Raw genomic sequence first — 12,316 nt, 5'->3', positions numbered from 1 at the left:
ATTTAGCATTTCATTATTGTTAGTTTCTGACCACTATGAACATCCCAAATAGAGTTCAAGCCATTTTATCAGAATGAGCCATTCGAAGGGTGCTTTTCTTCAATTCGTGCTGAGGTCTGATGTGGCTGAGCCACTGGCTCGGCATCGGCATTCGAGTAGAGCCATTGTCTAACGACTAACGAGGCGGGTCCAGCCGGCGTGGGGGCTAGGGGGCGGGTCCACGCGCAGACCGGCTGCGATTGACCACCGGCATCGCACTCATCACATCCTGGTGTCAGCCGCGAGTCGATGGCCCTGGCCGCAGCCGCAGCGGCCACGCCCCAGCGGGACACGAACCCTTCTTGCACGTCGCGCAGGGCGTGGTAATGGTGGTGAGGTGGAGAGACTGCGGTCAAGAAGGGCACGCGTCTGTTTGGATGCTGGGCGTGTTGATGTGGACGGGTATAAAACAGGTAAGACGAGGCTAGCTGACATTCACTTCTCTTCTGTCCGTCGACGCTCCGACAACCCTCCAAGCCAGCAACATGAAGATGGTGAGTAAAATTGGTGAAACAAAATCAGACGTCTCCTTCCGAGACATACGCCGCGACTGTCGACACAGTGACATAAGTTCAAGTAACACCAAATACACGTGTCAATTTTACGATCGCCAAAGCTTCTGTGTCTCGTCAAGTGCCCAAAGTGAAATGATTTGTCATCACCTTTCGTACGTTTCCGAAACTTACGGTCCACCGTTGTTGATGTTCGCACATGGCTCGCCCTTTGACCGTGTTCTCTCTATGCCGGCAGGTTGTGTTTTTCGCCTGCCTGGCCGCGGCCTCCGCCAGCACGCTGCTGCGCGCCCCCAGCCACGACTCTGCCACCATCCAGAGCCACCGGTTCGGCGGCAACTTCGCCTACCGCTCCGACGAGGCGCATGCGTACGCCGCCATCAACCCGGTGGTGTCCAACGTGCGCCGAGCGGTGGGTGTCAGCTACTCGCAGGGCGCGCCGATCGTCCGCTCCGTCAGTGTGGAGGGTCCCGCGCCGATCGCCTACAGCGCCGCGGCGCCCATCACCTACAGCGGCCTCGGCTACGCCGGCTACCACCTGTAGACGTCCTGTCGAGCGGGGCACCGAGCGACCGGCCTGGTCCCGCGGGGAAGCTGGCCGGCCGCTCGAGCGGCGTCGCCCCCCAGCGCGCCGCGCAAACATGGCATGTGCTGGTCTCTCCTCCGTCAGAAGGATCTCTAAGGAAACTCGAGATCACTCGCATCATCAAGCAAATGTGTTTTCACGTGATGTATCCATACCGAAAAGTTGTCCATATCTGCAATTATAAATTGCAATTTAGACTACTTATTTGTCGCCTTTCACCTGTATTTTCCGTTTCATATGCTGCTTTTCAGATACGAGAAAGTGAACGTACTATATTTTATCGTAATAAAATAGGTATAAATCCCTAGTAATGTGTTAGAACTTAGAAACACAAACTGAGGCAAGAGCTGAGGAATGTAAATGCTATCTCGAACGCAAATAATCCATCATTTTGCGCCTTCACCATAAGGGAGCCGTTACCATAATGTTTCGCCGTTTACGGAAGCGTCGGATTGGCTGAGACGGCCGAGACCGGGGTATATTGAAGGTCGAGACAACACGAGACAAGTTTTAGCTCCGTATCTGGATCACGGGAGCGACGGGAGACAGCCGGAGCCCGACTATCGCGAGGTCGCCTTGATTTCACAGTCTACCAAAGGCCACAGCTGCCTTATCAAACGCCAAAACAGGCGATTTTCGTTATTGATTGCAATTTTACACGACTTATGAGTTATGCATGCCCATTGCCCATAGACCTCCGTTCTCACCGGTGTAGAGGTCTTGGCTATTGCATACACCCCGAGATTATAGTCAATTACTGGCTTCGCTCTAGTTGCTAATCGCTGTTGTTAGTACTGGAGTACGCAAAATGCAAAGGCCGTGACCGTTTCCGAATGTCCACCGTAGTGAAATCTCCCTCGCCATTTATTGTGGTGGCTGCCAGTTCCGAGCCTTCCCAGATCGGCGCAGTTCTTCAATGAGGGTAGGTATACCTATTCATACTATAAACCAAGGCCGTATAAGAGCTATAAACCACTATTATCGTAAGGCATAGGCCGGCGTGGTCGCCCTCAGTCCTCAGAGCAAAGCCGCATAAAAACCTCAGAGCCCAGAGGGCGGCATGGGAGTCCTCGGGCATTGCTCAGGCACAGATGGAGAAATGTAAGGAGTTGTGGGTCTAGGGGAACCGTAAAGCCACAAACTCAGAACAATTCTCCACGCATGTCCTCAGGGGCTCAAGGGGTCCGCCAGGGTTCTATGTGGGCCGTGGCGACCCTCAGAAGCCGACATGCTCCCCCCCCCCCCTCCCGGAGCCGAGCCAGAACAAGAGCACGGCCATTTTGTGGTGTGAGACTCTTTTATGTATAAGCCCGCCTGGAGGCTGTCGTGGGGTATATCGCTTATCAGCCGTGAGTATTAGGCCGCCAAGTCAGCGACAGGCCCAGAGCCACTGTGGGGCCATTGGGGTTGTTGTGGGGCTCTCGAGGCCACAAATGTGTGATCCTTGGGGCCCTTAGAGCCATGATGGTCCCTCGGAATTTGCGGGGACCATTGCGGGGTCCCTCGGAACCATTGTGGGGCCCTCAGAGCCACTGTGACTGTGGGGGCCCTCAGAACCATGACATGAGTTCCCTGAGATCCATTACGAAGGCCTCAGTCAGAGGCCAGAGCCATTATTGCGGGACAGTCTCGTGGCGCGCTCTCGCAGTGAGGTCACGGAAAGCCAAAGGCGTGGGACGTTTCGCTGGACGCAGCCTGGTGAAAATCGCATTATCATACTCGTCATTGCATAAAAATTTAACCACACATTGTTAGGATTGGAACAATCAATCGATAAGCAGCATCTTTCTTTACACACCCTTTGGTACGATTATATTTTCAATATGTGCATTGCATGAGCATGCAGATCGGCACATTCCAATCTACTCCGCTCGGACAAGTCCTCCCCAAGGCTACTATAGGCTCCTGCCTCCGTCCTCCCTGCGGAAAAGTCCAGGAGTACAGACGTCCGTCCCCATCGCGACTAAATGTAACAAGACGGTTCGCCGTCGACCACCAGTACCGCACCACCAACCGCAGCCAACACGGCACAGATATACAAAAGCTGATTATCACCGCTACACCACAGTGTACAAGGTCAACAGGCGTTGGGTGGCTCTGGCAGCCACACATATAGCTCGATTAACATACACGACACACGATCATACAGACACTGGTGATTGCAGATTTGTGTTGCACGTCTTATCGTATCGTCCCGTCCACAGTCGTCATGTAAAAGCAGTTTTCCTTTGAGCTCGTCCCACATCACAGTTTAGCCTTGTATTTATCCATCTCACTTTGGAAGGCCTTGAGGCGCATTGCGAGGCCCATGTTGCCCTTGATCTTCAGTTTTCCCTGGAAGAAGGCCTTCTGGGCGTCCAGTTTGCCCAGCATCAGATCGACCAAGTCGACGTCGGAGAGTGTCAGCGTTACATCGGCCTTTTTGTCGGTGCCAAACTCCACAGATCCGTTGCCGTTTTTGACATCCACGGTCCAGACGGCCGTCTGGCCGTCGCTGTTCTTTACGGAGAAGGCGAACACGGCCTTCATCTTTTTAACAAGTGCAGATCCATCAGTCTTCAAGACTTCTCCCATCTTGTCAAATATTTCTTTTGACTTGAAGTTGGAAGCTTCTGCAACCATGATGACAGATTTAGATGTAAGTTCTGGTACCACGATAGCTTTGCACTGTCGGACACGTCTCGATGTCTCCTCACCAGCAGCAGGTCACAAAAGATCCCCAGAGCCTTGGCGGAGTCCAGCCACGTCTCCAACAGATATGATCAAGGCCGCATGATATGATGATCGCGGATGACTAGGCATCGCGGATGATCTCAGTAGCGCTTCAGGGTATGCCCAATGACGTCACAAAATTACAGCATGCTGATTGGCCGGCGCCCCCGTTTCACCAAGTGCAGACTGGCAGCTCCTGGCTTGACAAACGCATAGTGCTGATGCAGAGCTCTACTCATGCTTAAAAAGTGTCCAAGAACCAACTAGATTTCTTGTTTGTCTTCTTTTGAGCTTAGTTATGATACAGCGATGCATTTTTTAAAAATGTGATCATTTTCCGCAGGATCGTTCGACCGTTTGTACCAGTGACGTCAGGAGAATCCTCGCTTATGCTTTTGATGCCTGGGCCTTGATTTGGCGGCATCGTGGAAAAAGTATACCCAAGACAAAATTTCGAAAGAGAATTGCTGATGTCATAGGACCATTTACTTTGCCAATGGGCATCCTGCTTGCAGGGATGTTTCATGTTGAAATTAATTTTTTTTAAATGATGCTTGATTGGCCACTGAACTGCTTGACACTCTAAAGTTCTCTATTCCAAACATTTGATTAGGCGTGATAAAAATTGCAAAAAAAAAAAACATTCAAAACGAAGCACTTATCGTAAATAACTGATGACGTCAATAATCAAGATATTTTAAACTGAAACTGTCTTATTGGGTTCCATAATCAAATATGGCGTGGGCGTCGAGAAGTAGCGCGTCGCATTTGCATATTTCGGTGTTGACTGTTCGGACTTGATGATATAATTCATTTTAAGACGTTTTTGTATCAGAGTTCTCATCTAGGGAGTGTAGTTGTTCGATGCTTAAGGTAGGTTCCTTCTTGAATTTTGTTGTAATGCCTTATTTTCCAGCTTAGGGAGCATTGTAGACGTTTCCATATCAATATCAAAAATTTTTCGCACAGCATATACGTTTTTAGATAATTTTTGTCAATGTGGTTTTGATGGTGGCTGGGGTGTATTTTCCATTTTTTTTTTAGGCATTTCTTCAGGGGTGGTGTGTGTGTGGGGATTCTGGATTGGGTAAATATTTGGTTAGGTCGGAGCTCTGTTCGCACCCTGTTTATTTATCAGCAGGCTGCGACCATGCTGCTACTTCTTGGCACCTCATTGGTCGAATTCAAGTAGTCTATTCGTTAGACCAATGAGAGGCCAAGCCGCGCCAGCAATAACTTCCTTATATGGGGAAAACCGACAGCACGATGTTATAAAAACAGTGACCGAACAGAGCCCAGGTTAGATAGATTTAAGTGACACAATTACCGGCTAGCACCGACAGTGTCGTCAGCTCTACTGATACCCAAATTTTATGCTAATACCAATTCTGCTTCAATTCCACCACAAGCAGCCCCAGCAAATGCTAGCAAAAATATGCCAATGAGGTCTGGCTTTGCCTAATGCTGATTGGCCTGGTGCTCCTGGTGAAAAAGAAGGGGTCCACAATCTTTTCAGTGGACCAGGATTCACTGTAGTAGGCTCATCAAGGGCTGGGTGTGCCCATCATGAGCCTTTGCAGGCATGTCCTAGAGGTTGCATTCAGATTGGAAAATATCTATGCACTAGGCCAGACTTCTCAGGGGCTCTTGTGCATCAGAATTTTGGAGCAAGTAATTTTGCTCTGAAATTTTGACAGTTTGTTCCAAAAGTCCAAGCTTCCTTTCCCCTTTTTTGCCATTGTATATGCTTATGTATGCAATTTGGAATTCATTGCAACAAGCTGTCGGTTAATAACCACATAAAAATCCAAATCTACCTAGGAAGCAGATAGGTCTAGAATAACTAGTGATGCAGAGTAAATGATACCTTCTATTCCTAAGTACCTTAATGATGATACCCATTGCTTTGTTTTAGGTTTGAAGGAGGCAAGCAAGCAGAAGGAAAGCCCATAACAATGAGGTGAGATACAGTGCTTATTGGTTCACAGATCCAGGCAGATAAGTGACTTGAGATGCTGGATGGGGTACATTCCAAAAAATATTCTCCAAATTAAAAAAAAGATCCCTGTATATCATATCCTCTGGCCTTGCTGTGCAGTGAAAAACAATTTTCCAAATTAAAGTGGCATTTTTGTTTTTCTTTGCTAGAACCGACATATTTTTAATTCCCAGCTTTATGGGAGTTGAAATACTCCAAATGACCACCAGCCTGGGTTGACCAGTGAATATTCACAAAATAAATGTATTTTTATATATTTATGTATAATATATGCTATGTATACATTTATATAAAACATATTAATTGTTAATGAGTTATAAGTTGTTCCTATTAACATGCGCAGTGGAAGGGGGGGGGGGTGTGTAAGGCGAATTTCGCCCACCCCTCATGTTTTTCGCCAATAACTCGGCGACATATAATTAATGTAAAATTTTGGCTACGTGTTCAGAATTAAATTGCGGATCTTCTTGTGCAAGAAATAAGAAAATCTGTTCACAACTTTTCTAGTACCTAATAGCGGTGTAAAGTCGAACATCCTGCGCCGGCCGTTACGCACCGCCTGAATTGTAGACTGTCGGGGCGGGACGGTTCCCTCTTTATATCGTGCTCATTACCGCTGATTATGTTCGATTCGCATCAAATAATGTGAGAAGACTAAGAAATGTACAGGCAATCCTATGGTTAACGAATTTTGAAAATCGGCTGATAAACATTTGAATTATGAGCGTGTAAACACAAAATTGTGATTGCCGCGTTTTCCGCGTCGGCCGATCCCGCCTCAGGCGGCGACATCTTACTCTTAGCAGGCTTCTAACTGCCATATGTATTGTTGGATTAACTAGAAAGTCACCATACATACTCAAAAATGTATGATTGTGTTTATTACATCGGCAGGCATCAGCTATGCTTAGAAATCATCGATGATCAACATAATCGTTCGTCATCCATAGCCCATAGCCACCCACCGAACTATTGAGACTAGATAAAAAACAGGGAGCTTAGTTTTGAAAGCTAGAGCTTAAAGCTACTAAGATTCAAAGCAAGCATTGTGCCAAATTGACTTTTGAAGCAACAATTATCTAGTTATGCTGTGCCAAGCACTGGCGGATGTAGGCAGGCTTTGGGGCAAAGGCCCAAAGTCTTTCCCAGCTATATTGGAACAAACAATTATCTTCCCCCTCCCCCCGGCGCCCGAAATCGACCAAAATTTACGTTTTTTGAATAAAGAAAGCAAAACATTTATTATTAAACATTACATTATTTGGCCGGTCCCGTAGCTCAGTTGGTAGAGCGTTGGACTCCGCGAGGTGAGAGCTCGCGTTCCCGGTTACAACAGTCCAGGTTCGAAGCGCGACGGGCGCTTGACATTTATGGGCCTCCTGACAGGTATGGTTGCGGTTGGTGGCAGGCCGTAGCCAGATGAAGTCAGTGAGGGGACCGGCCGTGCGCGGCTAGTGCGCACGTTAAACTTTGGACTCTAAATTCTGCCATAGAACTGGAATTGCGCGATCGGAGGGTAGAGGGCAGGGTCACCGCAACAAGCTTCGCTTAGCGGTGGCTCTGTTCTTGTGAATCCTTCCCATCAAAAGGTTCGGACTAAATTTATAAAAAAAGTTATTGGAAGTCTGTTTTAAACTTCACAACAATGCCTAAGGAATCGAAATCCGAGGAGTTTCTGGAAATTGGAGAAAATTTAAGGGGGTATGCCCCCGCAGCATCCCAAGACTGCCTTTCTGGATCCGCCAGTGATGCCAAGTACCTAAGACATGCTATTCAATGCATTGCTTTCCACGGATATTCGTTTTTCAAGTTTTGTGAATGGATGTGACCATTTCCGACAGTGTCATCGACGACTCAGCTCTGGACTATGAGGAGGATGAGGAGCAGGAGAGCGTGTCGGTGAACCCGGCCGACGAGGACACCCTTCTCGGAGCAGACGACGAGGAGGTGGTGAGTGCACACTCAAAGTAGCTCTAACTGTAGACACGTCTTGTATATTGCTCTGAAGGATGTCTCATGTCAGTGCTACAATTTTGTCAGTGCTAGGATGGAAATCAAATAATAGGATGACACGATATTCGTCTCACATTTTTTTTTTGTGGCGTACATACTCAACTAGCAGTTACATTTGGCACTTTTTGTTTCTATTTTGTTCCTTTAGTAGCTCTTTGCTTCCTAGTTCATATTTTTGTCACATTTCTTTGTCTAGTAGTTCTACCTCTCGCATTTCCTCGCCTCCCATTTTCCATCTCATCATTTTTCTGTCTGAATGCTTAGAGCAGAGGATCTGGTGGGGCTAAGGGATGAGGATAGAGAACTGAAAGGCAAGCAGGGGATAAATGTACTGATAGACGGTAAATTGCCGAAGTGGATTTTTTTTTTCGGATACGCCTAAATGCGGAGTGTTGACGGAGGTTTTTGAAGATACAAATTCGGCCGATGAGCTATAAATACACTCACAAATTGTATCTGCCTTTTACCTGTCCTGAGTGTCCGTCCTTTTTTACGGCTACACGATTGTTATTTGTTGCAGGAAGAGGATGAAGACGAAAATGCTGCGGAAGAACACGAGACCGGGGGGTGAGTAAGCTATTGCCTTGTCGAGTCGTTACTTAAAATTGGTCTGAGTCCAAACATGCCTTGATTTAAGTCATTCTTTAGAATAAGAATATGATGTCGCTTATTTTACGTCAGTACATTTGTTACTACATATAACCTTTCAGTTATGCATGTCTAGTTTTTAGCTATAACAATGTATTGGTTTTAGCCTTGAAGTTGAATTAAAATCTGAAAAAATGTCATAAATATGGTTCAGACACCATTTTATAATATTCGCGCTTCATCATGATCCTGTATTGGTTAGACCCGACCACTATTGCCTCGTGTTGGTGCCTCCCCCTTCCCTGACTTTTCTCCTGACCTGTACACTTGTCTCTGAAGGGACGTGCTGGACGTTCAGCTGTCTGACGAGGAGATGTCAGAGTTTCCCACGTCTGAGACTCCGGCTCCCCCAGAGGTTACCAAGGCAAGTAGCACAACGCATCCCACGTGACCGTGTAATGTTGTTGATGTGAAAATTACCATAGACATAATGCAGATGTTTGCTTTGTGTTATGCATGTCTTTACATTCTATGTACATTACATTACATTCTATGTACCTTAGACAACCCACACCAGGTAATGCTCGAACTGTCCCCGGTGCCAGCCGCGGTTGGCCGTACGCCAGACGGTCGTGGCTCTGATCCTGCCCGCGGGCAGGATACCCAAGCCGAAAACCTTTATTGCTACATGCTGTATGCTTTTACTTGGCTTAAACTAAGCTATGGAATTTCGGAATATTCTGTTGAAAGTATGTGATTGAAACGATCAAGGCTGAAGTCATTTGCTGTGGTATTTGTTAAACTGCATGGCTGTTTAATAGTCATTGTTAATGTTCCCTGTCTCCTTTTCAGCCGCCAACACCAGCAGCAGCAGCAGCGAAGAGTAAGTCGGAAGGAGAGGGCTCTAAGCCGACCCAGGGGTCCACCAAACCGCCCGCTAAGCCCGCCGACTCTGCCGGTAAGTGCCGAGAGACTGGGCCGCCGCGGCCGGCCCGTGGCCGCGGACTCCGCTCCGGCTGATTGGGGAAGCGCTCCACGTGGTTGATCCGCTGCTCTTCACAGGCATGGGGCGCCCACGTGTTTTCACAGACGGGGGTCGCCCACCTATCCTCACAGGCGTGAGACGCCCACCGCTTCATTGACCGGGACCGTCTGAACAGTGGGATACCTACCCACTGGTCCCCCATATGTGAGGGAAGCACACACCCGAGGGACGGTGTGGCCCACCTTCCGCAGGAACGTCATTATGGAGTCCGCTTTACTATCCACCACATCCATCATCGAAGGGGCCGGGGATCCCCTGATGGCTATTCTTGCCGCTACCTAGGAAAAACACTCCGTGAGAAGGTGCTGTCCCCTCCCTACAGTTACCACATTGCACGTGGGCGGCCCTTCCGATTCGGAGCAGGGTGCTCCGCGTGAGGGGGAGCGTTCCATACGCAGCTACGCCACTATAACCTGTTGGCTTATGGGGATGGGTCAGCGGGACTGGGGAGGGTAGCTCCTCAATTTTCCCTCCACTGTATCGCTGACCAGTTTGTTTTCTGACGCATGCCTTTGTTTCAACTGGAGGGAATTGGTTGGCAAGTTCCTTCAGCGGAATGCTTTGTCGGTGTTATGTCGATGGTTTACGTGCCTTCCATTTTTCGTTCATTACGGATCATCTGCACTCTGTAGTGTATAGTAGCGGTAATTCGTTAGTTTCTACATATTTTCACAATATTTTACCTTCGCATCCATACGTGGGTGCTTAATTCGAGTCTTAGGACTGTGGAATATTTCCTTTTTTATGAGTTGCCTATCGGTCGGAAGAATGGTGGAATGCACCTTGAAGCCATGTCGCAGCTTCATACCAACTTGCGACGTTTATCTACCGCAGACACTTCTTGCGAACTCACGCTGCTCTGACACTCATGAACAGTGTTTTTTTTTCTGTTCTCTGCTGGAATGTCCTGTTTCTGTCCTCTAGCCGTTGAGATCCAGCAGATCCTCTTGTCGCACATCGCCTGGTGGCCTTGGGTCGTCCACCGGAGGCGGGGGAGGAGGTTGTGCCTCGATGGCTGGGGGCGGTTGAGCTCGCAGCGTTGGCGGTCCGAGGTCTCGTCTTGGAGCGCCCATGTCCGGTGCTTGGCCAGGGAGGTACCGGCGCGTGAGTATCCTCCCAAGTGACGACTCGGGAAGTCTCTGGCGTTGGGGTTCGGCTTGAGGAGCTCCCTGATGGAGACGAGATAAGTCTCCGCGCTCACCGTTCGGCCGTCTGGCAGCTCAACTCCGTGCGTCAAGAGCACATGGTAGTTGCTCATAAGCCAGAGCAAGTACTTGACTAGCTCTGACTTTGAGGTGGACTCCATTTTATGCTCGATCGCGTCAGGGCCTCCGAGCTGACGAGCGGGCCTCACTGTGGGAGCGAAGGTGTCCTGCCCGACTGTCACTGACGAGAACTGCCCCAGTATTGCTGGAATCCCCGTCGTCTCAGAGGTAGGAACGCCTGGCCATCTCGACGACCACGTCTGTTCCTGCTCCGGCGTACAGGTACAGCAACGTCCGGCTGTCTGTAGCGAAGAGCAGGATGAGGGTCATGAGGGCCGCAGTGAAGGGGCTGGCCCTGATCGAGAAGCCTGTGAAGTTCCTCCCAAGGGTTTGGAGAAACAGTGAACTGGGGGGCCGGTTTCGCTCAGGTCCTTGACCTTTTCCAGAATTTTGTGACACAGATCGATGATCTCTCGGAATGGGACGGTGGCAGCCACGATAGAGGGCCCGATGTTGAAGAGCTGCCCGACTCTGAGCCAGTGGCTCAGGAGGCTGTTGGAGATCCCCTGGATCGCCAGCACTCCGAACTGAAACCAGTCCGGGTAGCTCATCGGGGTGGTGCCCCGGGTCGAAAAATAAAGGAGGGCCAGGGTGGCCGTGGTCACGTTCTTGACGAGAGACCTCACAGTCTCGGGCCTGTATTCGAGGATCCTGATTTCGTTGACCAGTGTTGGATCTACGAGCGTTATGCCCCGGGACCAGAGGGCCCTCAGATAGTCTCCTCTATCCGGGCCCGGACGTGATCGGCATCTGGAGGCCAGGGCGACCACTCCTAGCAGATCCTTGATCTGGACAGCGAATACTTCCTCCGATGCGGAGTTGGCGCCCCCCCCCCCCCCACTTGGCGAAAATCTGGTTCCCAAAGCCTCAGAGTCCCTGCGCGGACGTTGTAGTAATCATGGGCCAGCTCGACCTTGACGTCGAGTTTCTCGAGGGCGTACCTGCAGAACACATCGTCTGCCTTCGTATCGGCGACCTGTCGGGTGATGCTGTCTTTGAGACTGGCGTACGGGGTGTTAGAGGCAGCTGGGACCTCTATGGGGATTGGGAAGATGGCGGTTGGATAGTTATCCGACGAGTCACCGACGTTAAGGGGCTCTATTAGCTCCGAAAAGTCCTGATCGTCTATTTTCAAGACGAAGTCGTTTGGCATGGTGCCAGATGTCCTGATACGTTGCTCATGGACGCTCACCTTGGAAACTTGGCAACAGTTGCTCAGATGTGATGACCTGCGTTCTGTTGTTATTACCTTTCATGACCAGTGATTGGTGCTGGCCAATTATTGGTGCTTTCCAACAGTTGCGTAGTTTTAATTGCATTGCGTATATACAATGGATGGATTTGCACACTGGAGATACGTGGCATCGCTGCTGAAACCGCTGTTTGGCACGGCACTGAGGCTGTGACGCTGGAAAGCTTTCGGCAGTTCCTATCACTTGGCCAGGAATCGACCAATGTTCGCACATCGTCATCGTTGCTAGCTCTGCAACCAAGTGTCAGCGTTTTGGCATGTTTCCTTTGCGCACTACTGTCTCGTTGAAAACTTTTCAGCGGAGC

At 49.3% G+C, this 12,316-nt stretch overlaps 2 protein-coding genes across 2 annotated transcripts in view; both read left to right on the top strand.

Moving 5' to 3' along the window:
* Positions 1 to 367: 367 nt before the first annotated feature.
* Positions 368 to 1,444, top strand: LOC122373491. Its single transcript, XM_043351609.1, has 2 exons — positions 368 to 533; positions 790 to 1,444. The coding sequence occupies exons 1-2, from the start codon at positions 525 to 527 to the stop codon at positions 1,093 to 1,095; spliced, it is 315 nt and encodes a 104-aa protein (XP_043207544.1). The 5' UTR covers positions 368 to 524; the 3' UTR covers positions 1,096 to 1,444.
* Positions 1,445 to 4,578: 3,134 nt separating this feature from the next.
* The window catches only part of LOC122373732 (collagen alpha-1(I) chain-like), a 43,553-nt gene continuing 35,815 nt past the window's right edge, over positions 4,579 to 12,316 (top strand). The window contains exons 1-6 of the mRNA XM_043352083.1: positions 4,579 to 4,722; positions 5,765 to 5,809; positions 7,690 to 7,798; positions 8,382 to 8,428; positions 8,789 to 8,873; positions 9,302 to 9,407. Coding sequence (XP_043208018.1) covers positions 5,805 to 5,809; positions 7,690 to 7,798; positions 8,382 to 8,428; positions 8,789 to 8,873; positions 9,302 to 9,407 — 352 coding nt within the window. The 5' untranslated portion in view covers positions 4,579 to 4,722; positions 5,765 to 5,804. The remainder of the gene's footprint in view (positions 4,723 to 5,764; positions 5,810 to 7,689; positions 7,799 to 8,381; positions 8,429 to 8,788; positions 8,874 to 9,301; positions 9,408 to 12,316) is intronic.

This window comes from Amphibalanus amphitrite, unplaced genomic scaffold (assembly GCF_019059575.1).
Source record: "Amphibalanus amphitrite isolate SeventyFive unplaced genomic scaffold, NRLGWU_Aamphi_draft 000038F_arrow, whole genome shotgun sequence".
Taxonomy (NCBI): Eukaryota; Metazoa; Arthropoda; class Thecostraca; order Balanomorpha; family Balanidae; genus Amphibalanus; species Amphibalanus amphitrite.
The sequence above is the reverse complement of the archived record's forward strand: the minus strand, read 5'-3'. Positions and strand labels throughout refer to the sequence as shown.